The sequence below is a fragment of the Etheostoma cragini genome, chromosome 5 (genome assembly GCF_013103735.1).
Source record: "Etheostoma cragini isolate CJK2018 chromosome 5, CSU_Ecrag_1.0, whole genome shotgun sequence".
In the NCBI taxonomy this organism is placed as follows: domain Eukaryota; kingdom Metazoa; phylum Chordata; class Actinopteri; order Perciformes; family Percidae; genus Etheostoma; species Etheostoma cragini.
In genome coordinates this window covers 17207811-17233478 of record NC_048411.1, presented here as the reverse complement: position 1 = coordinate 17233478, position 25668 = coordinate 17207811, and the positions used below count along the sequence as shown (strand labels likewise).

The 25668-nt window shown below is 42.0% G+C and overlaps 1 protein-coding gene across 9 annotated transcripts in view; it reads right to left on the bottom strand.

The window, feature by feature from the left end:
• gapvd1 (GTPase activating protein and VPS9 domains 1) overlaps nucleotides 1-25668 on the bottom strand; it is a 43107-nt gene that overhangs the window by 6045 nt on the left and 11394 nt on the right. For 2 of the 9 annotated variants that reach the window (XM_034871978.1, XM_034871979.1), the window contains exons 4-26: nucleotides 25095-25667; nucleotides 22980-23063; nucleotides 22753-22887; nucleotides 21718-21910; nucleotides 21005-21085; nucleotides 19976-19999; nucleotides 18377-18531; nucleotides 17921-18050; nucleotides 17081-17206; nucleotides 16649-16822; nucleotides 13944-14081; nucleotides 11086-11220; nucleotides 9689-9808; nucleotides 8970-9047; nucleotides 7170-7513; nucleotides 5454-5541; nucleotides 4675-4707; nucleotides 3892-3960; nucleotides 3652-3780; nucleotides 2350-2476; nucleotides 2113-2225; nucleotides 1143-1302; nucleotides 302-489 (exon numbers count right to left, since the gene is read on the bottom strand). In XM_034871978.1, coding sequence (XP_034727869.1) covers nucleotides 302-489; nucleotides 1143-1302; nucleotides 2113-2225; nucleotides 2350-2476; nucleotides 3652-3780; nucleotides 3892-3960; nucleotides 4675-4707; nucleotides 5454-5541; nucleotides 7170-7513; nucleotides 8970-9047; nucleotides 9689-9808; nucleotides 11086-11220; nucleotides 13944-14081; nucleotides 16649-16822; nucleotides 17081-17206; nucleotides 17921-18050; nucleotides 18377-18531; nucleotides 19976-19999; nucleotides 21005-21085; nucleotides 21718-21910; nucleotides 22753-22887; nucleotides 22980-23063; nucleotides 25095-25667 — 3397 coding nt within the window. Of the gene's footprint in view, nucleotides 1-301; nucleotides 490-1142; nucleotides 1303-2112; nucleotides 2226-2349; nucleotides 2477-3651; nucleotides 3781-3891; nucleotides 3961-4674; nucleotides 4708-5453; nucleotides 5542-7169; nucleotides 7514-8969; nucleotides 9048-9688; nucleotides 9809-11085; nucleotides 11221-13943; nucleotides 14082-16648; nucleotides 16823-17080; nucleotides 17207-17920; nucleotides 18051-18376; nucleotides 18535-19975; nucleotides 20000-21004; nucleotides 21086-21717; nucleotides 21911-22752; nucleotides 22888-22979; nucleotides 23064-25094; nucleotide 25668 lie in introns of all 9 variants that reach the window. The other 7 variants (XM_034871980.1, XM_034871983.1, XM_034871981.1 and 4 more) reach the window with 7 other exon arrangements.

Here is a 25668-nt window from a genome sequence, read left to right as displayed (position 1 = left end):
TTTGTACCAGTGTTTCCACTGGTAACCCTGCTATCGCGACCGCCACGGCGAAAAACACAGAAGAAGTTATTGAATGGAGTGCAGTGGCAATACAAGACATTTGCAGATTGCAGCTGTATGCATATACATCATGCAACTTCAACATAAGAAGAATGTAGCATAATATGGATGTGAAAGCAGTTATAAATAGCCTATGTGGCCAAATATGTTTTGGTTTAAAATCAACAAATAATCGTGATCAATATTGATCAAAATAATCGGGATTATCATTCACTTCATCTTAAAAAGTAGAGATAAATACCTTTAATGAAGTCGAGCATCTTGGCCTCCATGTGTTCCAGAAGGAGGCGGACACACACGGTGGTGAAGTAGCGGTTGGCCACCTCCTTGTCTCGGAGCACCCTCTGGAGGAGCCTCTCAAGGTGGGCCTGGGACGTCTGCAGGCCCTGGCGACACCGGGTTAGATAAGCTATGTACGGTGCCCGCTTTCTGAAGGAAACACACACACAGACATCGGTATTCTATCATTGCCACTTTATCGATGGCTACATATCTGTATATGCCTTAAACAAGATTATGCGTAAAAAAAGAAAAGATAACCAAGAGAGGTGGGAAACAAACACAAAAAAAACTTGAAAATCTTATGTAATGTGATTGATTATGAGGACGATTTCTGTAATAAATATTTATTATTTATTTATTTTTTTACCAATGATTCACCTATCTATAGTTTCTGTTTATAAGGCACCACCGGTGACTACACCATCTCCGTTCAATGCAAAACAGAGCAAAAGCAAAACATCCATGTTATGTACTTCTTTAACAAATCAAATTAATGTTAGACTGACTGACTTGTGATGTGCATTCCTCTTAGAAAACCATTAGTTTTTAGAAATGCTTCATGATAAATTGTCTCCATAAGTGTAATATTCAACTTAGAAGGAAAAGAAAACGGCAGTATTCAATACTGTCAAATTGCAATACTTTTAAAATCTCAATTAATAAAAATACAAAAACGCAATACAAATCGAATCCCGTGTATCGTGAAAGAATAAAATCGGGACAAAAGCATATTGTGCCAGCCCTACTGAGTGAAAGACCCATGGAGTGGTTTTATCGACCCTCCAGGTCTCCACGGTTACCTGTAATCCTCGGCGATGGCAGCGAGCAGCTTCCTGCAGGTGCGTGGGTCGAAGCGGCCGACGCAGCGAGTTGTCTCCTGGATCTGGGCCATCTGGTTCTTGTCCTGCAGGTTGATGGCCTCTGCTAGCTGAATCTTCAGGAAGCAGACGATCAAATTTTCTGAGAGAGAGGGACGACAGAGAGAGACGTCATTAGACAATACTGCTGTAATCTGATCAACCTGCTGCCTCCACATGATAACAGGACTGATGGCCACAAAGATGGAGTCCTATGGTTTAACTGTTTTTACAGAATGTCACTTGACTCTATCTGTTGTCCTGGTGTGAAGGTGGAAAGGCCTAACAGGTCTGTCTGTACTTTGTGCTGCATCAGAACATTGGTCCAACATGTTGATAAAATGTTGGACCAATACTAATCTCTGGGGTTACAGAAGTCTTTTTAATATGTAGGATGGTTTAACAATGGGATATTGCACTGACACCATATGGGAATTCTCATTTAACATCTCCCACTCTCTCAACCTTGCACAAAACCTTGGAAGGCGAGTCAGAAGGTGAAGGTGTTACAGATTTAGTGTCTTGCTTAAGGACACTTTCAGCAGGTTGGATGCTTGCCAACATTAAGCGCTTGTACCCTGCTCCCCATGGGGAGGTTTCAAAGGTGACAAAGATACCGAAAACCTAGTAGATGTAGAAGCAAATACATCCTCTGTCTTACTTTTCACCACTGTTTTCTCCCAAGTGTTTTCAACTTTTACATCCGTGATTTTCAACCGCAGATTAACGTCAAACACTCTGCTTCCTGTGTACACTGGTACACTCATGCCCAGTGCATGCGAATGGTCATGTGATAGGAGCTCTCAGACGTGTTAACAAGGGCCGAGATTAGTTTTGCTACCGGGGCAAAAACTTGTGTGGATGGCGATGGTTTCCTAATAGGAGACAGTTTTAACACAGATGGCCTGGCTACCTTCAGAGTCCATGTGGTCAGGCAGCCCGTTCCGTGTTGTTGCAGGAATCATGATGGGCAGAGCCACTGAGTCTGCAGAACACAACGCCAACCGCAACTTCTTCTTTGCATCACTGGAAGACAGACAGACATGCACAAAAATATATTTAATTAATAGCAACGTTTAAGAATATCTATTAGGAACTAGATTAGTGTTGTGTGATTGATTGTAAATAGGTGTTTTGTGTTTTTTCTGACCTGAAAGAGAACTTGCAGTCATGCTGCTGTGCTGTCTGGCTGGCTGAGTCTAGGAGGTCGTCTGCAGAAATGTTCTGCAGAGCATCTTCTCTAGGAGAGTCGTGCACGCTGTCCTCAACACAAAGATCTGACAACATGAACAAAAACAGGCAAATGGCAATGTTATTTTTACTGCAAGTGAGTGTGTACACACACACACACACACACACACACACACACACACACACACACACACACACACACACACACACACACACACACACACACACACACACACACACACACACACACACACACACACACACACACACACACACACACACACACACACACACACACACACACACACACACACACACACACACACACACACACACACACACACACACACACACATATATATAAATAAAGGCCACAGGTTTGGACACACCTTCTCATTCAATGCTTTTCCTTCATTTTCATGACTATTTACATTGTAGATTATCACTGAAGGCATCAAAACTATGAATGAACACATATGGATCACCTTTGCTGCTGAGGATAAGTTCATCCTAGTCACCAGCCTCAGAAATTGTAACAGCAGCTCAGATTAGAAATCAGATAAATACCACACAGAGACAGCAGACACATCTCTAGAACAACTTTTAAGAGGAGACTGCGCAAATCAGGCCTTGGTCGTGGTCAAGTAGCAGCTAGGAAACCACAGCTAAGGAGAGGCAACAAGCAGAAGAGATTTGTTTGAGCCAAGAAACACAATAAATGGACATTAGACCAGTAGAAATCTGGGCTTTGGTCTGATGAGTCCAAGTTTGAGATCTTTTTTTCCAACTGCCATGTCTTTGTGCGATGGGGAAAAGGTGACCGGATGGATTCTACATGCCTGGTTCCCACTGGGATGCATGGAGCCGGACCTGAACCCAATCAAGATAATTTGGGTAGAGTTGGACAGCAGAGTGAAGGCAAAAGGGCCAACGAGTGCTAAACATCTCTGGGAACTCCTTCAAGACTGTTTGGAAACATTTCCGGTGACTACCTCTTGAAGCTTATCAAGAGAATGCCAAGAGTGTGCAACGCAGTAATCAAAGCAAAGGGTGGCAACTTTGAAGAAACTAGAATACAAGACATGTTTTCAGTTATTTCCCACTTTTTTGTTAAGTACATAATTCCACATGTGTTCATTCATAGTTTTGATGCCTTCAGAAAACACACTGAATGAGAACGTGTGTCCAAACTTTTGGCCTGTACTATATGCATGTATACTGTATATAAAAAGAGAAAATAAAAAAAAGTGTTGTCCCTGACCTCCTGTACCATCGTAAGAAGCTCCTCCTGTTGCTCCATCACTCGGGCTCGTCCTCTTGATGTTCCTGTACTTGTCCAGGATGTCTTCAGCTGCCTGCGCTTGCGAGCTCTGTCTGGGCATCGGGTCATCTGATAAACCTAACGGACACACGCAAGATGCATTCAAATGAAAGCTGGTTTAACAGATATCCATATTGTGTCCCCAATTAGGAGTGTTAATTGAACCAAAACAGGACGCACCTTGGGGGACACGCTCCGGGATGTCGTCTTTCTCCTGCTTGTCCCTTTTTCGAAAGGCAGCTATGGGAGCTGTAGAGGACAGACACACCATTAGTGGACTGACACCACTTTCACAATTGCTGGATGACAAGCTGATCATGAGTTGCCTGCTGACCAGCCGCTTGGGCCAATCTTTGGGGAATTCATTTTTTTTTTTCCTTTTTTTTTTCATGGTTTGTATTGAGACTAAAATAAATCACAATGTAGGATGTATGGTATAACACATTAACACAAAGAGTCTAGTGTGGTACTTTACTAAAGAAAAACAAAAAGCAAAAGAACATTAAAATGGTGAACTACAACACTGGTTCATAGCAGAATATCACAAAAGGTCCACTGTAAGTCATTATAGAAAGTCCAGTCGATATAGATGGAAATAAGCCCACTGATGCTTATCCTATTAACACGAGGGTGCAAACAGGACAAACAAGAGAGACACGGGGGGTTTAAAACCTGGTGACACACACAGGAAACACTGGGTGGAGTATCTACATTGATATTCTGTATTCTCCATACAGTAAAATGATATCTGTAGCAAAAAAGTAAAAATAAGAAAAGAGAACACGGATAAGGTGAGGGGGGTGATAAAACGGATGCATGGTGGACGAGTGAACTCAGCACAACCATGTCACATCACAGCTCTACATCTCTATAAGGCGGCATCTACAAAAAGCAGAATGGGGGCACGCAGCCGCTGGCTCCAGCAGTGAAGCCAGCACAATGATGACAGCGTGGAAGCGTTACCTGGGACGTCACTCTCAGCCGTCCAATACAGCACTGTGAGGGACACAACAGACAGGGGGTTGGCCTTTCACACACGGGCTGAGGCGCGCTCTGCCGGATAACTGACAACTGTGCGTCACCATGCAGTGCTCCATTTCATGAACATCAATTGAATGTTTACTTAAGAAACATCATTATCGCAAAGAGTTATAAGCAGTCATTCTGTGTGGGCACAGCTCATTATTTCCCAGACAGATGTATGAGAGATGGTTGGAGAGTAGAACTGCAACAAAGAGATGTGTCATCTATCAGCGATGATGACAGAAAGGTCTATCTAATGACCATTAGCTGCTGGCTGACAGCACTGCTGGGAGGGCTACGGCCGTACAATCTACACAGCTAAAGCGCCTCTGATGACTGATTAGCTTCCAAAAGTCTATATAAATCTGCAGTCAGTGAGACGTGAGAGGGGGAAAAAAGGACCGGACGCGTCTCTGAGGTAACTTCAAACAACAAGAAACATGATTTTCCAACTGAAACACCAGCAATGGAGGAGTGGACAACATGGATCATCATTTTCTTTCTCACATTATGAATTGGCTTTCACTCTGCTCTTTAAAGTGATATTGATTGTGATATTTCCTGTCGGTTGTGATTAAGCACTTTCTTCCCCCATGCAACAAAAAACAAAAAGGAAAGCTGAAAATCAATCAGATCACTTTTAAAATGTATAAAAAGTTCATATTTCTGTTTAGAAAAGGGGGGCATACGTAAGGTGACCGAGTGTTTTCTTTCCTTACCTTTGGGAATGGCAGACACAAAACGTTTCTTCCACCATGGTCTGTTGCGATCAGACTTCTCGTCGTCGCTGTCTTTCCTGTCCTCAACCTTTGGACGGTAATTACAAAAACAGACTTAAGACAATAGCAAGTACATTATTTGGGGCTGCAAATCGAATCTAATGGCAACGTTGCTCTGTGCGATTGCATTACCGCAAACATTGTGTGATTTAAGCAAACAAAAAGGTGTGCTGTGTGCGTGACACTGGGTTTCCACGCTGTAACACCCTTCACTTTAACGACAGTTTTAACAACAGGTGAAGCCACCTTGGTTTAAGAAGGTTGGTATTTACGTTTAACTCACTTACCCCAAGGCCATTTTTACAGTTCATTGTCCGTCTGAATTTATTTTATAAAGAAGCTTGTAAAACATCAACCCTGTTGTTTACAGTCAAGATAAGAATATCATTTTTTTCAGGACTGGATTATTAGAATATTTGGGTTGCAGTGAGGTCACTTGCATGTTAAAAATGGTTGTAGGGCCTTAAAGACAAATAAATAAAACAGAACATGAATCTCACAGATATGTATTGATATCACAGACAGAGAAGTAAAACCTAAGCCATTTTCCCCTCTAAAACACTTCTCATATGTCTTGGGAGTCACACTGTGAAGAAATAATCATTATAACTTATACGGTTCACAAAATACATACATTTTTTCAAAGAAAGTTCAGACGCTTTTGCCCTCATGACATTTACTTATGCCAATTATCAACATAATAATGTCATATTTATTGATCTTACACCCACAGCAATGCTACACAAGCAATTGTGTGTCTAAAAAAAGTTTGCCTATTGGCCTTCCATACAAGGAGGTGATGTTGTCTCCCATATATGGGCATGCATCCCATATATGGACTCCTTGACTTCCATACACAAAGGGGAGACAGCGCTAGTGGCATATTAAAGCGAAAACGTGATGAAATATGGACATAAATTGGATAAATCTTGGATGTAACAGTTTGGATTTAATGCTCAACGACCCTGAAAAATGGCACAAACTCCAAGCTCGATAGAAAATCACCTCTAGAGGCTAGAGAGACCCCAAAGAGACCTCCGTAACCGCTAACTCGTTAGCTTTTAGCTGCAAACATCGGTAGGTTGCTAGCTTTTATGGTTATTAAATGATTAAACTATGAATCAGAGGGGCTGTTTTTACTTTTGGGCGAGTGTCTGAGGTTTCAGAGGGTTAACATTGTCTTTACGATCTCTTTTCACTCACACAGCCGCTACACTGATCTCCGACACCGCTCGTCACTCAGTCACTAGTTATCATAGCACACCTATCTTGAATGTCATTGTTTATAAGGGCAAACATATTTGTATGTATTAATTTAATAAAAATTTGCATTATTATTTCATTTTCTAAAATATCGCACATTTTTGTCTCGTTTAACTTTGTATGTTAAAAGATACACATTTCAAAATTTTTGTGAACTGTTTTCTGCATGATTGCATTGATGATGATGCATGATACTAGATCACAAATGCAATCGTTATTTCAGTATTGTAAATCCCAACGCAGTATGACTTTTTTATCCAAATTGTGCAGACCTAACATGAATACAGACAACAGCTGAAATTAACTTGTGTATTTATTTTTAGAGCAGTTTCTCAGCAGCATTAGTTAAAAATATGACTGTCTCTGTCAGTGACTGAGAGTGGTTCTGGTTACCTCTCCTTTGAGGGAGTCCTTGCTGGGGGACGAGGACGGTCCTAAGGTGAAGGCTCCGGCAGGGTCTCGCTCTTCCACAGCGACCCGCCGGTTGAGGCCGGGGTCACTAGTGGGCCGGCGGCCTGGGCACACGATGTCGGAGCTGCGGCTCCGGACCAGCCTGTCGGGGAAGGAGTGGCGCTGCTTGGTGTGCTCTAGCTCGGCCTGGGCCAGGCAGTGGGGCGTGAAGAGAGAGTGCCGCGTCTCCGGCCCCAGGGCGCTGGCTTCAGGGATGGGAGGATCGGGGGGAGGGTGAGGGGGCCTGGCGTAGTGCACTTTGGGCCTTACTATTGTTCCAGTGGAGCCTGAGGAAATAAAAGAGAACATAAAGGTACAGTCAAACTGAAACACTAGCGGTGAGCTCCAGGTTCTGCAGCCGCAGATGAGAGCGAGAAGAAAAACGTTCTGAGAGAAATACTTTTTATGTTTTTCACACATATAGTAATATATATATATTTGAGAGTTTAAAAAAATAAATATAATAAACAAGTTTTCTCAGAAATAATTTTAAAAATTTAAATTCACATTTAAACTTTTTTTTGTCTCGAATATTATTTTTTTCTATTGGTATGAACACTTTTTTTCTCAATTTTTTTTTCTCTCATTAAATGCTTTTGCTATCAGTGTGATAACTATTTCTCTCAAACATTTTTTCTCTCTCTCTCTCAGATCATTTATTTTCTCACAAGTTATAAAGAAACAAATCTAACTTTATACACAAAAACTTCCATTACTAAAATTTGGTTTTTAAATATACTAATGAAATTCTCTGAGAAGGTAGGGCTGTGCAATTCATCCAATTCTAAACGCCCTTCCACCTAGCGATCACAAAAACAATATCCTTGAGAAAAAACAATTATTTAGCACATTGCGTTTTGCTAGTAAATTCTTATTTTGTCTCGTGTTCTGAAGGTGGAAAAAAAAGTTCTATTCCAAAGTTTGAAGGGAAATTTCACAGTTCAAGGTGTTTTCACTATTGATTTGTTTAAATGTTTCAGTATTTGTTAGGGTCAGTAAATGCAACATCTTTCCAAAAGTTAATGAGTATTCGTGTTAAATTATCGTAATTTTCACATTGACCAAAATAATCGTGATTATGATTTTTTTTCCATAAATCGAGCAGCCCTACAGTTAGGCTTTTCTGGAAGATACCAGGAACTAGTTTCGTACCACAAAATCTCACTTGTTTCTACAGAGTAGCTAAACAATATAAAGCCATTAGAAGGAAGAAAAAAAAAAAAAACTCCAAAGTGGGGAGAGTGCTAAAGAGAGATGTTAGTGGGAGATGAGCCCTAGGTATAGGTAGGCCACCTGTTCCAAGGGTAGACTCTCTCTCCTGAAAAGCTTCCAATGGCAGCCTGGTGCCATGAGCACAGTGGGACGAGGGGACAGTGCCAAAGTGCCTGGGGTGAGGTCTCTCAACCTGTCATCCCTTCACCTTGCCACAGACACAAAGCCACGACCATTCCTCTCGCACACACCATTTCAAACCTGTGCTACAAACAAACAAAAAAGGCTCAGGAACAAATACCGCGAAGAATCATTTGGGACCCTAAACGGGCCAAATGAAATGACAGTTAATTTGAACTTCTAATATGACCAGTAATTGGGGTAAGGCATGTGCGAGGGGCACAGACACTCGTTTGGATAATTCCACAGAGCTCAAGCTGTTCTGTGAGCCCGCGACATTAGGGAGGGATTTAATGATAACTTGTTTCTTTCCACCGATTGGCTGCAAAGCATTTTGGGAGTGCAAATTACCTTCAGCGGAGGAGAGGGGATCAAACATGGCCAGTAAGGAATCGGTCTGTGAGGGCGGAGATGTTAGATGATGTGCTCCTGTAAAAACACAAGAGGACACAAGACAATTAAGAGCATTTACTAAATTAACCACAAGTGTATATGGCATGTTATTGAAAAATAGAAAAGAAAATGATAATTTCAAAATATCTAATTGCGATTATTTTTGACCGATATTGCAATTGCATATGATTCAGGATATTGGAAGGAATGATCATTTTTGTATTATTATTTTCCTATTTTCAAGTACCTGTACCGAACAAAGATTTTTTTCTTCAGTCTGTAGGATACAATTTGTAGACGGGGACGTCTCCACAACACTTATTTCAGAGTGGTTTAACACAAATTTCTCCTTTAACAAATATTGAATCCCCAGCACACCCCCTGCAATTTGGATATTGCACTAGTCCATATTGGGGTTTTGATACAATTGCAACTTATTTGTGCAGCCCTAACTTTAAGATAAAAAAACCTAATAACCTGATGATTCCCCAGCCAGGCTAACAAGGAATATTTCACTTTACAAAACAATTTTATGCAACAATTACAGCTGCCGAGAACAAGAAGAGTGATTAGGCTTGGCAGCTGTGGAAGTGACAGGGATTGATAGCTGTGGCTGATGCTGTTTAGACCAGACACACACTGGACTGATGGCTAGCTGGGATGTGACACTCTCCTACCGTGGCCTGACTCCTCCCCATCTGGACTGGTCACGGAGTCCTTCCCTCCAAAGTCTGAGCTGCACTCTGACCGCAGGTCCTCGATCTTGTTGGGGATGTCTTCTGAGGTTGCACTAATGCCTGCAGCGGGGGGGGGGGGGGGGGACAACAATAGTTGTGTTGACATTCAGGACAAAACCTCTGCACTCCAAAAATGTAAAAAAAAATAAAAAATACTTTGGCTTGTCAAATAAAAACAGAGCCAGCATGCTCAATGTGTTCTCAAACAAAAGGGGACTTTTCTTTCTCTTTACTGTACTGTGTGCTCTCTCTCAGATCAGGGAACCCCCTGGGAACTCTAAATTGGTAGTGTAAGGTCCCAAAGGAGAGAAAGACACAGGTAAGAATGATCATCAGATGCAGACTATCCATCGGGCGGGTCCCACGGGACGTTTTCCTGTGAGCTAAGCCACGAACATCACCCCTGGCTTTCTAATCTAGGATACTACTTCATGCGTGTCAACATGGTGTGTCCACCTGAGCCCAGGGAAAAGACAACCAGCAAATTAAAACCTCTGCCATACACACACATTCACACTGACCCCATTATACTGGTTAACAACCCTCCCAGCAACATGACCGCTCTACACAGAATCAAGGAGGGTGAGCAAGTTTATGGAACCAGAAGTCAATTTAGCCGTTTTTCAAAAGGGAAGAATGGTATGTGTCCATATAGTTGTTTTATTTGTTTTTTGTCCCGCTTCCCAGCATTGCAAGCTAGGGGGGATGACACCTAGTTTGGCTATCATCAGACTAAGCTCAATCTTTTAAGACTGAACATTAGTCTAGGGAGTCTGCTCTGTCTTTTATACTGCACAAGAGGCGTGACCAACGGGCATTGTTCAAATGGCTCTGTACGTAATTGGATAGTCCTTTAACCAATCAGCTCACCCAGACCAACGATCTGGGTGACGTAGCAGCAACAGCGGCATCAATGGGTTGCTGCGTTTCGGGGCCAGAATGTTGAATGTAAACAAGAAGCTGCTTGCCATCGCTTCTCTAGTGTCATTGTGTTACACCAAACAATAGCTCACCAGGTGGATGAGACAGTTTGTGATCAGTCCTCGCAGAAACGGAAGCAGGATAGATAATGTACAGGTATCAAGCCTGAGCTGCAGGGCGAAATCAAATCGCCAGCAGATCGGGCTGGGTTCACCCAGTCTACATGACACCAGCAGTTATCAGTTGCTCTTCACTGACAACTGACAAGCAAAGAAAGCTGGCTACGCCCTCCTACAGCCGCAGTGGCTGCACCTGATTTGACGAACGTTTCATGGGCAGCTGTCTGCTCCAGGATTTGAAAACAGACCATAAACGTAGATGCTAGGCAGTGGGAAGAGAAGAGGTTGGATCTATACCTGAGACAACACTGAGGCCGGGGGTGCTGGGTCTGGAGCTGACCTCTCGCACCTCTGTGTCATCGGACGTACTGCCAACCCCGGAGCAGCTCTCCAGCTCCTGCAGGCGCTCCTCCTGTTTCAGGTCCGGGGCTTCTGGAAGTGGTCCAAAAAATAAAGTCATATTTATTTATTTTTAAAATCATATTTTTATTTAAAAAAAGAAGACATCCAAGACAAGAGTTAGAGCCAGGTGATATGGAGAAAATCCATATTTATGACCTGATATATCAATGTCGATATTGCGGCGATACTGTAGGGTTGATTATTGGTGTATTGGTGCTTGCACAAAATATGAAAACAATGAGATTGCTGATAAATAATCACCACTAGTGTGGATATAATGACTGAGTGGGTAAAAGCAAATTATAGCCATAGTTCCCTGCACTTTATTGTCTTAGGTTGAAGGCCCAGCGCACAGGGGACTTATTTACTTTAAACTAAATCGGTGGACCTGTGGGCTCTGCGAACAAAGAAATGAAAGCACAGAGTTTGTGGCATACAATACAACAATAAGTAGGTTTTACATCAAAATATCTCCATCTTAAATACTGACACAATGATATTTTAATAAAAAAAGTCATCAGTAATGTAGATACAAACACTAGAATAGCTAGAAAAGCCTGGTAAGTTCCGAAAATGATGTAACTTTACTTTACGGTAGCCTTTAAAACTGCGATCACTTGTGTCCTTGACGATATGCAAAATTGAAGACAATATCTAGTCTCATATATTAATATCTACAAATTTCGCAGCCCTAACAAGAATGTGTATTTTTCTCACTTCAAGTGTGGATACATTTAAAAGAAACTAATAATTCTACTGTACTCATGGCAGTTTGCAACAGATGATGGTCAATCTCTCTCTGCACCCCCCGCCCACCCTCCCCTCTGTTACGATCATTGGGAAACCAAGTGTGCACATATGCATGAAATCAAACAAAGCATACATTATCATGTCTTATAATAGCCAAACCAAACCGTAAAGCTAGTACGCCCAATTCTTTGGCTGCCCAATGGAGCTGTTGGGCCGAACCCACAGGCTCCATACTAACTGCAGTACTAATTTGCATGCTCGTTAGTAATAATGTGTTGGTGAAGTGCTCTTCAGAGTGTAGTTTTCTGCTGCCTAGCCATGAAACAAGCGTTGTACGCCGTGCGAGCCTCCGATCGCGCTATTACCGAGCAGAGCAGGAGCAGCAAACGGAACAGAAAGCAATCAAGACACTCATGCATGTCATTTCTGCACCGCACATACTGAAATGGTGTACTACCTCAATTAACATAAGGCCGAGGCTTTTCAAAGAAACACTTAACACCTTTAATAAAGCACTCTACTGTTTTTCCCAAAACACTGGTTTTCAATGTCTCATTTATAAAAAAAGGTTTAGTCTGATTGTTCAATTTGCGAGAACAGATGAAGAAAGTGTAATCTATGATTCATAAGATTATGTATGCGTTTGGATTTGGCACTGACAACCAGTGGTGGAAGTATTCAGATCCTATACTTGGTTAAAAGTACTAATACCACATGGTAAAAATAGTCTCTTCCAAGTAAAAGTCCTGCATTGAAAATGTTACTTAAGTAAAAATACGTAAGTATCATCAGGAAAATGTACTTAAAGTATTAAAAGTACTCAATGGAGGGGTTAGGGTTAAATCCTCACATTTAACATACTGAAATGATGAAAACAGTCCTGCCTGTGTTGTATCGCCTAATCATTTCAGCTATACTTGCAGGCCTGTATATTGTTGGGTAGTTTAATTTAGAAAAAAACATCAGATTTTACAAATTACAATTGTATTGTGTGCAGAAATCCTAATTTGGAAAGTAACTAGAGCTGTCAGATGAATGTAGTGGGAGTAAAATGTACAATATCAGAAGTGAAAAGTGGCAGGAAAAGAAACGACTTCAGTAAAGTACAAATACGTCAAGATTGTACTTAAGTATAATACTTAAGTAAATGCATTAATTGCACCACTGCTGACAACTGATGTAGACGAATGCCCAGTGCGACTAAACAGCATACACCAGCCTCAGAGCACTGCACTGTTCAGTCTAGCCAGATTAAAAACCTGACGCCATGTGTAAAGTGATGGAGGACAGCTGCTGTCCTTGCGCTTCCCCCCACCGCTCCACCACAGGTGCAAACACACCTGATTGTCCCTCTAAGGAAACCTTTTACTGGCACACGCAGATCTGCCCTGAAAGACAGGCTAGTGCACACAAATATGATGACAGATGCACGCACACATCGTTTGGTATGGAATGCCGTGCAAACCACACCTGGTGTCCCAACCCCCCACTGTATAAAAAAAAAATAAAAATATGTATGCATACACACATTTCAGACCAAGGGGTTTGGAAAGAAAATCCATTCATGTGTGTATCGGGATTTTTTTGTTTTTGTGACTATTTTTAAAATTGATATTTTTCCCTAGAATTGTTATTTTTAACCAATAATTCACCTAAATATGATCCATGGTATGTACTTCTTTGCAAATTAAATAAATGTTGGACTGACTGTTTGAAGGAGTTTTGAGAAATGTCTCATGATGTTTATTTAATGTCTTCTGTTTTTGTTAAAGAAGGAAAAGAAAATCACAATAATCAATACTATCGAATCGCAATACTTCTAAAATTGCAATCAATAAAAAATCCCAACACTGATCGAATCGGCACCCATGTAATGGGAAAGAATGTAATCGGGACAAAAGCATATCGTCCCCGCCCTATTTGAGACATCGTGGAGAAGAAGTGTAGGAATCAAGAAGATCGCCGAATCAAATCACTGAAACCAAACCAACCTGGCTCCCTACCTGAGTCACTGGGGAGGACCTCCACGCTCCACGCCTCACTTGTGGTCTCCGAGATGGTGGAGCCGTAGGGGTCCAGCAGCACTGAACCCGAGCCAGGAAGACACAGCAGGCTGCCGAGCATGTTCTCCGCAGCGGCCCCTGAAAAGCACAGACGCAGACACAGAGAGTTAACCTCCTTCCACAGCATGAAGCAGCTTCTCTTTTTTTTTCGGGGGGGGTAAGAAAAAGTAAGAAGTCACCTCTATAGTCGCAAAGTCATCTAGAAGGCACCTTATTGTCCTTTACCCAGCCTGTATGTGTTGTTATTGCACTGGTTTTGAATCACATTCTGTAATAAGTTCTACTAAATTATTCAGATATTTGTAATATGAGCAACATTTAAAGTCGATAGTGCCACTACAGAAATGATGCCTACAACATATCACACTTTTTTAGTCTATCATTTTTTTAATTTTTTTTTCCTTTTTCTTCTGAAAGTCCAAAGAGAAAATTAAATCTTCAAATTCAAGATTTAATATAATGAATATCAAAATTAGTTGAGACTGACAAAACTTCAAAACTCAGAGATATTTAATTTAAATGAATATAAAAAGAGAGGAACGTAACAAATTCACCCATATGTAAGCTGGGACCTTGTTGCCTGATTAATAACTGAAATGACCGCTCCATAAGGTTTTGGTCTCTATTGGACCCACATAACCGATTTAGCGAGTAACTGTTTCAGCACTATACGGCACCCAATGCATTGCTCTCACATGTTAATATCTTAATTAAAAGGTTGTTCCATCACATTTACAGTATGCCTTCAGGTCTGACTTTCAAACAACACTGTGAAATGGTCTGAGATAAGCAAAAACACTCTCTGAATGGTGAGTGGATGGGGATTCAGAGACACAGAGAGAGTTGGAGGTCGCGTGCATTGCATGCTGGGACCCACAGGCACATATACCACTGTGCAAAAGGTCAGAGGTTAATAGTAATATCTCACCCCGCCCCCGGCCTCCAGGGCCATGACTTTGAGCCGTTGATTAAGCCTAGCATTACTCACGGCCAAATTACCGCTTTGCCTACCCACCCCTCCCCGGCACCGTGTCCCTCCATCTCCATTTGAGAAGCCGGGGCTTAACAAGGCGGAAGAATGCGGATGGAGCTAGCAGGTGTGAGTGGGAGTCAGCGGCCTCAGAACCAAAAAGTCGACCTGTCGTAGACGCGCCCCCTGGAATGTCATGCTTCCACTTCATGGCGCACACGCACGCACGCATGTACGAAAGCATGCACGCCGTGAACGCGCACCCATGCCAGCATCCAGGCAACAGTGTGTACTGATGTTGGCGCGGGCAGGGCTCTTGCTGGCGGCGGGAGAGCTTCTATCCCGCTGTCCGTGTTTACAGTCTTCAGGGCAGGGGCGCAGAGTACTTGTCTTTCAGGTGGATGATTAAATGAGCGGCACAACAAGAAGTGAAACAATTAGAATTTCTGCCTCATTATCATGGTAATCTTATCAGTGGGATAATGAGGTATTAATGGATATTTAATGTGCATCTCATAACCCAATCCCTTGGAGAAAACACATAAGGAAATCGCTGTGAATTCACTTAATGATGGAAAAGTCCCCCAACGCCATATTCCGAGGAATGAAAAATGGTGGATGCAAATGAGAAGGAACCAAGGTCAATAAGACTGCAGGGACTGAATGAATGTCAGAGAGACAGAAGGAGAGAGAGGGAGAGATAGGCACGGGGACGGCTGTGAAGGAAAAGACAGAGGTAGAGGAGACAGGAAGATACCGTGAAGACTCAAATATCCCATCTACTGTACAGCTGCTTTCACATTAGATGAACCGGTTATTTTTTTTTTACAACCCGGGTTTTCCTTCATTGCTCAACAGAGTGCAGAGGCTGAACTTGTACTCCCCTATCTACTGAAGATGTTTATCTTATATATATCAGCGTATTATGATTACCCATGTACTTATTAGATGCTGCCACTGCGATAAAGGCAGCTAACTTCAGGATATAACCCAGACACGTGTAGAAAATAACTTGTTTTGCCCCTAGAGTCCATTTTCTATTTGTATGCGTCCACTGCATTATTTCATCAATTAAGAGGATACTTGCAGTCATATCTAGGAGTCAGTGGCAGTAGATTGAAGAAAGAAAAACAGACAAACAAACCATATGAAATTGGTAATTTTTTGCTTCATCCTCAATTACAATTATTATTATTCAATGAATATATTATTCAGTGTTTTTTCTTTGATCGCAAGAGTATAAAAACCATCTGAGCATAATTTAAAAGTTAAGATTTGGCAGTGAGGGCGGAAATTGCATTACAGCATTAAAGCACTGAATTTAGAACAGCTATTTATACAGCCACCTAAATACAGAACACATAACATTGTATTAAACCATGTGCACCAAAAACAACTAGAAGAATATGGCCTGTGGTATCACTTTCAGCTCAATTAGGTAACACATTATTTTATGATGTGCACTTAAGTGCAATTGCCTTTTGATGCCATTTCTCCCACATACCACAAGGTTATGGCATTTCCCTAAATCTATTTCATTAATAGTCAGGAGGACCCTTAAGTGTAGCAAATCCATCCCATAAAATATGCAATGATGACACAGGCTGTGTAGGTCAATCACTCTGCTTACTGATAAATGTGTGCAAATACAGATCAGAAAAGTCCCTTGTCCCACCTGCTATTTCCTGCAACCGATCTTCATCCATGTTGGGGTCGAAGTCACTGCCGAGCACATCGGTGCTCCAGGTTTCGCTGACCGTCTCGGAGATGTCCCGGTCGTCTGTCAGACCCATCATGTCTCTGATCTCAAACTTGCGCAGTTTGTCATCCAGGTTGTCCTGAGTGGTGGCTGAGGAAGACATGAAGGGTGTTAGACTCGGCCTGCTTATGAATATCAGAATCAGTATCGCCACAGTTACACCTATGTGGACTTTATCTTGGTGAATGGCACGTACACATACGAACAAACATATTAAACATAAATAAGAAATACAGAAACAAGTACATACAAAATAGCTGTTTAGCATAAGAAAACTTTTGGCAGCATTCTGAAACACACCCACCCAACCACACCCACCCTCCCACACCCACACACACACACACACACCCTGTTCATGCTCCAGAAGCTGTAGAGCCTCCACCCCGTTGCTCCCTGACGGCCCGGCTCCTAGCTCCGAGACAGACTCTCCCTCCAAGTCCAGAGAAGACACAGAGTTAGAACGATTGGACGGACCTGAGAAATGAAAAAATGAAAACATACACAAGGTGATTAGGTCAGCCAGTAATTATATCAGCTGTTGTAGACAACTATTTATGTCCTTGTGACATTTTTCAATTGTAAATTGGAGTGTCAAAGCGAGTTGTACAATTCTCTTTTTTCAGTTTGGTTACTTTTTTCAGTCAAAAAAGTAAACGGAGACCAAAGCATGTGAGCGGAGTGTGTGTTCCCTCCGCTCCACTCATTGTCCCTAACCCTAACCTTGCACGACGGAATAGTCCACCTGTACTCTCAGTTTCTTTTTCAAAGTACTTTGTGAACTCCATTGTTAGGTCGGGTTGGGTCTGGCATGCACGCACACTTAACTCATGGTGTGAGGGAAATTGTAGAGAGAGACAAGGCGATGCTCCAACTTTTCGGACATGTAATATATTCATTTACTGTATGTTGTATATGATCATTTGTATATTGAGACTGTCATAGATTTACTGTTCAGTTTATTGTTATCATGGTTTTTTGAATAAATCAATCAAAAGCGCTTCCTCTCGCCCTCGGCCCACATGCTCTGATGGAAACTAATTCATTTTCACAATGACACTCTTACCCCCAAAATAAAAAAAACCCTTTTCATAACTTTTTAAATTGCAAGTTTTTTTGATATTACTCGGTGAACATGCATATAAAAACGGGGTTTTGTTAACTTTATGTGCGATCAGACTGCAGACTGACCCTCTGAGATGCCTTCCAAGTTGTCACTGCAGAGGGAGAAGCGCAGGGTTTTGTCTGGTTTACCATGCAGCTTAGTATCATCAGCATGGCCGTCCCCCTGGGCCCCATCAGCCATCTGCAGGTTCAAAACCTACAGAACAGTAGAGAGAGGAAGGGCATACATACAAAACACTTATGTTTGGTTGCTAATGCGCTTTGCCATGAGTCATTCTTGCTCCAGGCATTATCTCATCCAAAGACATCAGGAGACCGTTAAATTTAGATCAGGGAGTTAGATATATGTGAGGGTTTCTCATCAATTGCATAACATTGCATAAACACTGGAAAATGCATGACACTGGCTCAAAGAAGCCTCACTCCCCTTCACTGAGAGGGAAAAAAATATATATGGCATTACATTTATCTCATCATCTTCATCTCTCCTGCAAATGAGTACATTAATTCCAGTCCCATTACCTCATTCTCTGACATCATCCCAGGGACAGACTGAGGACCAGTTCCTAGTGAAATCACCAGCACCTCTTCTGGCATCAGCTCCTGCAAGGACTCCTGGGAGCTGGCCTCTGCCTCCCCCTCCTGGGCGATGTTGGTACGGCTGCGGCTTCGAGCGGCTGCTGGTTGGTGGGTTGAAGGGGAATTAGTAGGGAAAGCGCTGTTATTTTCCGTTTGTTACATTTAGAGGACACTTCATGACAACATGTATTGCTATGTTAGGAACCTAAACATGTTCAGGAATCAGGAATTCTGTGAAAATTAGCAGCTCTAGCCTAAAGCTTTAAACTAGACAAGCAAGACTCCTCTTTTAATGTCACACCAATATGTTGCCTGTGATAAACGTTGCATTACCAAATGTGCTGAAAGTCACAATGGCTTTATCAATTTCACACAGAAATGTCAAAATTACCTTTTGAATGATTTCCAAGTTTTTGCTCACGGAGCCATACACTGGTGTGACATTAAAGACGAGTTTATCTTTTGTATTTAGATGTTAGGCGGTAGTTAGTTAATAATAAAGCCGTAGTTTTCTTTGAGCACCAAAATTAAGTTTTTATTATATCCAAAAAAGGTACTCCCACTGTTCATTGGTTAAGCTGAAGACAGAACAAAACACACGCAAGCGCATAAACAGCTTTGCTGAAGAAAAAATGTGCTTTATCTACCATATTATTTGAACAAAATGATTTCAGTAACGCTAGTATATAGAAGTTCTAAAACACTTGACATAGAGATATTAACATGATAAAGGATTTAACTCTTGATATCGTTTGGTATGTCTAGTGCTGAAACATGCAACTCTCTGGAGAAATACCATCTAACTTTTTTCAGATGTTTAAAGATGGAGAATTGGCTTCTTAGATCTTCTGTGATGCCTAAGTGTTTTATGTATGTATTATTAGATCGTGCGTGTGTACAAAAATATTTTTTTCCTTTTGGCCATTTTTGTGTGTTTTTTTCTGCACTCTTGCCTAAACTTGAAGTTGTTGTCCATTATCCCACCTTCTTTCAGTCACTATGTTTCCTGATTTCTACATGTCTGGAGACAGTAACTTTCAAATGAAAATCAACACGTTAAACAAAAAAACTAAAATAATAACAAGAAGAACTTATCAGAATCGAGCATTGAATCGTTCTAGAGAGAATTTGCGATGCATCTATGAATTGTTAATTTTCCCCACTCCTAATTAATATGTAATGAACCATTTGAAGAACATGGAAAAGGGTGCTAGTTGACTCACATATTCTTCAATGAAGACACATTATCTCAGTTGAGAAGAGATCTGAAACACTAACTACCTCATTTCAAACACAAAGAGCCAACACAATAACTCACACTATTTGCCATTGTCAATTTAATTGTATATAATAGTTTTGTCCTTACTTTCTCAGAGATGAGTGGATAACATATGTGCTATTGAGTTTACAACTACGCCATAACGGAGCAACCGTCATTGCGGGGAGTAACTAGACTAATGTCTTCTTTATTTTTGACCACAACTTAGGCACAGACTAGAGGGAGGAAAGCAGCAGATAGAGTTGTTTTTTTCACCACGCTACCTGGTAATGAAAAGCCATAATCCGCTGAATGAGGAAGCAAAAGGTGGAAAAATAAAAAAATAAAAATGAGTTGATATAACATTTTAGCTCCAACAAAGAGCCAAAGCACTGAGCAAGGCAAAGCCAGCAGGGTGAGAGCACACGGACAGCAGCATTGCTAGGTATAGGGCTGGGTACCCTATTCAATACTTTTTAAGGCACAAACTATACTGGCTCTGAAGCATCAAGTATCAAAAAATGCCTATTTTTTTAAAACTCACTTTCAATATCTAAGGAGTAAATCTCATCAGAGTCAGTGAGCCAATAAGCACACAGCATGCTTCTACTAAGATCTCATGATGCTGGTGATTGGCTGTCTGACGTTCCACGTCGTAGAGACACAGGAAAAACTCTACGTTACGCACAGAGACTGGGCTCACATAGTAGGAGCTGAAACATAAAATAATATTCGTGCCGTATTGTGTAATGTTGTCATGTTGTAATTTGTTTTTCTAAAATTGGTATTAAAAAAAGTATCGTTTAGGAACCAGAATCAAAAGCATGATATTGCAGGGTCTCTGCAGGTGTCACCAAGTCCAATTTAAGACTTTTTAAGACCTTTATGAACAAAATTAAAGACTTACAGTATCTCACAACATAAATAATACATAATGCATGTATTCAAATTGAAGGAAAAATGCAACAGAGTAATAATAATCTGTACATATACAGAAAATATTATTTGGACTAGCAAAAGAAAGAACTACACCTACACCGTTAGAATTAAAGATTTTTTAAGGACGGAAATTTGGATTTTGAAATGTGAGACTTTTTAAGACCCGTGGAAACCCTGTGTTGGTATCGGTACCGGTATTGAATATTTTTAAACACTACCCAGCCCTAGCTAGGTAACAGCGGGTGAGCCGGGGGGGGTTACTGTTCAGCTAGGAGCATGGATTGGATGAGCGTTAGCTATCACGCAACTTAGCAAAACAACAGCTGCATGGTTTAGGTTCTCTCCGGCTCTAACACGTGCAACAGGCTACCCACCAAAAGGGGTTACTAATGGAATGTGAGCAGACAGGGCGGTGGTGGTGGGGTCCCAGGACGTTATAGCGGCTAAGTGTTGTCCTGGTCGTTCAATGGCAGCACAGGAGGAAAAGGAGAAGGACAAAGTAGGGAGTTGGTGAAAGAATGCAGAGTACATCTCAGAATTTTTCAAAGTATTTCAAGTAACAAGTCAAGATTGTGTGTGTAAATGTCAAATTGTCAGAGTAGCAACTAGTGTGTAGTAGTGGTTCACGTCTAATTAAGGGGGTGTTGCAACAGCATCATTTGTCTTGAGAATGCTAATGAAGGGAGTCGATGCATCTTTTTCCATCCATTCCAATTAAAATGAGTTCATTTATATTTGCTAATTTAATTGGTTGTCATTTCTGTAATTGAGCCTCAATCCAGGCCACGCTAATTATCTTTATAACAAGCTAAGAGGACGCTCATTAGCTTCCTATAAAACCCAGGCCTTTTCACTTGTCATCACCACTCAGCTCTACTTGTTTATTTTGCTTCTCATTAGGCAAAATATTACACTTATGTCTTTAAGTTCTTGTTTAAAATTGTGATATTCCTATGAAGCAAAATATCCTTTAGATGCTCACCTGTGAAAATTACAAGAGGTTGCATCACTTTAAGCACATCGATACATACTCTTTTTCCAAAAAGTGACAGGGAGACAGAGGCTTAGAGGCTGTGAAGGTAGGTACCTATAGGGAGTCTGTTCTTCTTGTTGGCAGGAGTGGTAGCCGGGGAGAGCTGGGGGGTGTTGGAGGGGGTCAGCTCCAGACTGTTGCTCTTCACAGTTCGAGAGTGGGGCACATTGGCAAGCAGGGTCTCCAGAGCCATGTGCTCCTCCTCCCGAAGGTGGTCCCCTGCCATCACATTCCGCACAAAATCCACCTACGTATGTAGGAAGTGGGACACATTTATTCTCGAGACCATCCCAATTAATCAACCATTAGAAGTCAACAGTTTTTCTCAGGGAGGATTTGAGATGACAAGTTTGCACTCGCCAAAGTCCTAAACTGTTCCTGGTACAAACTGTATTGATTACGCATGGCTTCATAAGGAGTTCAATGACGAAAGGTATTCTGTAATGGATGGAGGGAAAGAATCAACACAAAGGCCACACATGGCTATTACACACAAATAAACCAAAGGCACTTGAGCTGCCTTATGTCCTGACAAATGCTGAAGTAACACTAAGGTCAAAGAGCTAAGTTAATAAATAAGCTTTTCCTGTTGCACCATTTCTGCTTTTGTTTGTGAATGACTCATCTGCAAGTTACACTACCTATCTAGCTAGCCTGTGTGTAGGTTGTTTCTGCACATTTCCTAGAAGAGCAGCATTTGTCACACAACTATTAAAAGCTTTCACATACCACTACCGACATTCAAATGAAAGTGACTCCCTTTAGAAGTTCCCTTTTTTTTTTTTTTTAAATGTGATTTACATACAGTAGTCATAATTGAACTGATTGTAATGTACTTGTAAACATCGCAAAATGTACTGTGACAATAGGTTAAGAACAAGAGATGACACGTGTCGAATGCGGAATAGATGCGAAGGCAATTGGTTACAAGAAAACCGTTAACACTGGCTGGAAGAGCAAGCGATTTGCTCAACAGTTCTAAAAACTCTACGTGAAAAATTAACAATAGCATTGTGCGGTACACAATTAATCAAACTTTCAAAAATTGTGTGCTACTGTCACATTTAGATATCAATTGCAAAAGCCTACCAGCATGAGTAGCTGATTATGTGTAATATAGACCGCAGTCCTACTGAGGCCTTCTAGAAGGTTCATTGAGGACATGGGTGGGGTCTCGACTGCTCTTCCTCCAAGCACCACATCCAGAAAGGCGGCTACACAACTCTGCAAACAGAGAAGAAGAAGTGTCAGTTAGAACGAGGAGAAATAAGTTGCGCTTGGGCTGGAAGTAACTTCACCATGGTTCACACACACACCTTATCAAATTTGGACAAACTGCTTTTCCGCCTTGGGTCTGCATCATCATCGGCCATGGCCAACTGCTGCAAAAGCTGCCCAACCTGTGTAACGCAGAAATATGCAATATCAATCTATACTGTTGTAACCTCATTTTAGCTTTACACCTACATTACAGGCCAAAGGTTTGGACACACCTTCTCATTCAATGTGTTTCCTTCATTTTCATGACTATTTACATTGTAGATTATCACTGAAGGCATCAAAACTATGAATGAACACATGTGGAATTATGTACTTGTATGTACACAAAAAAGTGTGAAATAACTGAAAACACGTCTATTTTCTAGTTTCTTTACAGGAGCCACCCTTGGTTTTTTTTGATAGTGCTGCAAACCCTTGGTGTTCTCTCAATAAGCTTCATGAGATTGTCACCTGAAATGGTTTTCACTTCACAAGTGGGCCTTGTCAGGGTTAATTAGTGGAATTTCTTGCCTTATTAATGGAGTTGGGACCATCAGTTGTGTTGTGCAGAAGTCAGGTTGACACACAGCCGACAGCCCTATTGGACAACTGTTAGAAATCATATTATGGCAAGAATCAATCAGCTAAGTAAAGAGAAACAGTCCAGAAAATTGTGAAAACTTTGAATGTGTCCCCAAGTGCAGTTGCAAAAACCATCAAGCGCTACCACGAAACTGGCTCACATGAGGACCGCCCCAGGAAAGGAAGACCAAGAGTCACCTCTGCTGCTGAGGATAAATTCATCTGAGTCACCAGCCTCAGAAATCGCAAGTTAAGAGCAGCTCAGATTAGAGACCAGATTAATACCGCACAGAGTTCTAGCAGCAGACACATCTCTAGACCAACTGTTAAGTGGAGACTGTGCGAATCAGGCCTTCCTGGTCAAACAGCAGCTAGGAAACCACTGCTAAGGAGAGACAACAAGCAGAAAAGATAATAATGGACATTAGACCAGTGGAAATCTGGGCTTTGGTCTGATGAGTCCAAGTTTGAGATCTTTGGCTCCAACCGCTTTCTCTCTGTGCGATGGAGAAAAGGTGATTGGATGGATTCTACGTGGTTCCCACCGTGAAGCATGGAGGAGGTGGTGTGATGGTGGGGGGTTGCTTTGCTGTTGTACAGTTGAGGACTTATTCAAGCTTAAAGGCATACTTAACCCGCATGGCTACCACAGCAACCTTCAGCAACATGAGACATCCCATCCGGTTTGCATTTAGATGGACCATCATTTATTTTTCAACAGGACAATGACCCCAAACACACCTCCAGGCTGTGTAAGGGCTATTTGACAAAGAAGGAGAGTGATAGAGTGCTGCGCCTCCAGTCACCGGACCTGAACCCAATCAAGATGGTTTGGGTAAAGTTGGACCGCAGAGTGAAGAAAAAAGGGCCAACAAGTGCTGGGCATCTCCCGGAACTCCTTCAAGACTGTTCGGAAACCATTTCAGGTGACTACCTCTTGAAGCTTATCGAGAGAATGCCAAGAGTGTGCAACGCAGTAATCAGAGCAAAGGGTGGCTACTTTGAAGAAACTAGAATTTAAGACATGTTTTCAGTTATTTCACACTTTTTTGTTAAGTACATAATTCCACATGTGTTCATTCATAGTTTTGATGCCTTCAGTGATAATCTACAATGTAAATAGTCATGATAATCAAGGAAACGCACTGAATGAGAAGACGTGTCCAAACTTTCGGCCTGTACTGTCTGTGACACAAACTGTAGTCAAGCCTCTCAAAACACACACACACACACACACACACACACACACACACACACACACACACACACACACACACACACACACACACACACACACACACACACACACACACACACACACACACACACACACACACACACACACACACACACACACACACACACACACACACACACACACACACACACACACACACACACACACACACACACACACACACACACACTCTTTCCCTGTGTGACACTTTGACCTGTAACGTTTTTGATAACCGATACTATGGAGGCAATTCGGTCAATGCCTAAAAATATCAAAGTTGGGTACCCAGCCCTACTGCAGAGTGGTTCCCACACGTATGATGTGTAAACAGAATGCACGCTGTGCCACCAACCTGCATTAGATTGAAGCGGGCTACTTCGTTGATGGGTGCGTCTGAAATGATACCGTACTGCTCGGGGTTGACTATGGCTGGGCAGATGAAGCAGGTGAGCAGCAGGTCTGTACACATGGTGCGCACCTCGCCCACCTCGAGACGCTCCACACACGACAAAGTCTTGTACATCTGCGACACAATCCAGCGCAGGCTGTGGGGAAAGCAGTAGGTGTTCTGCTTCAGGTAGCCGATAAACTTGTTGACCAGAGCGACCAGCTTGGCTTCGTTGGCCTCCACTGCGGCCTGCACCCTTTGCTTGTAGCCCTCGGAGCCCTTCTCTCCGAAGCGTTCCTGCTGGGCCGGAGTGAGGCGCTCCGTCACCTTGGCAGGGTCCGTCTCCAGGTGGTCTTCGTCTTCCACCAGCAGCTGCATAATGGGTTCGTGGAGGGTGGCGGTGAGAAAGAGCTTGGCCGAGTACAGGCCCTCGGTGAAAAGCTTGAAAAGGATGCTGAAGGCGCAGGTTCCCCGTCGCAGTAGGCGCCGAGGGTTGTCACTCTCCTTCAGCTCAAACTCCACCAGGTATCGAAGCACC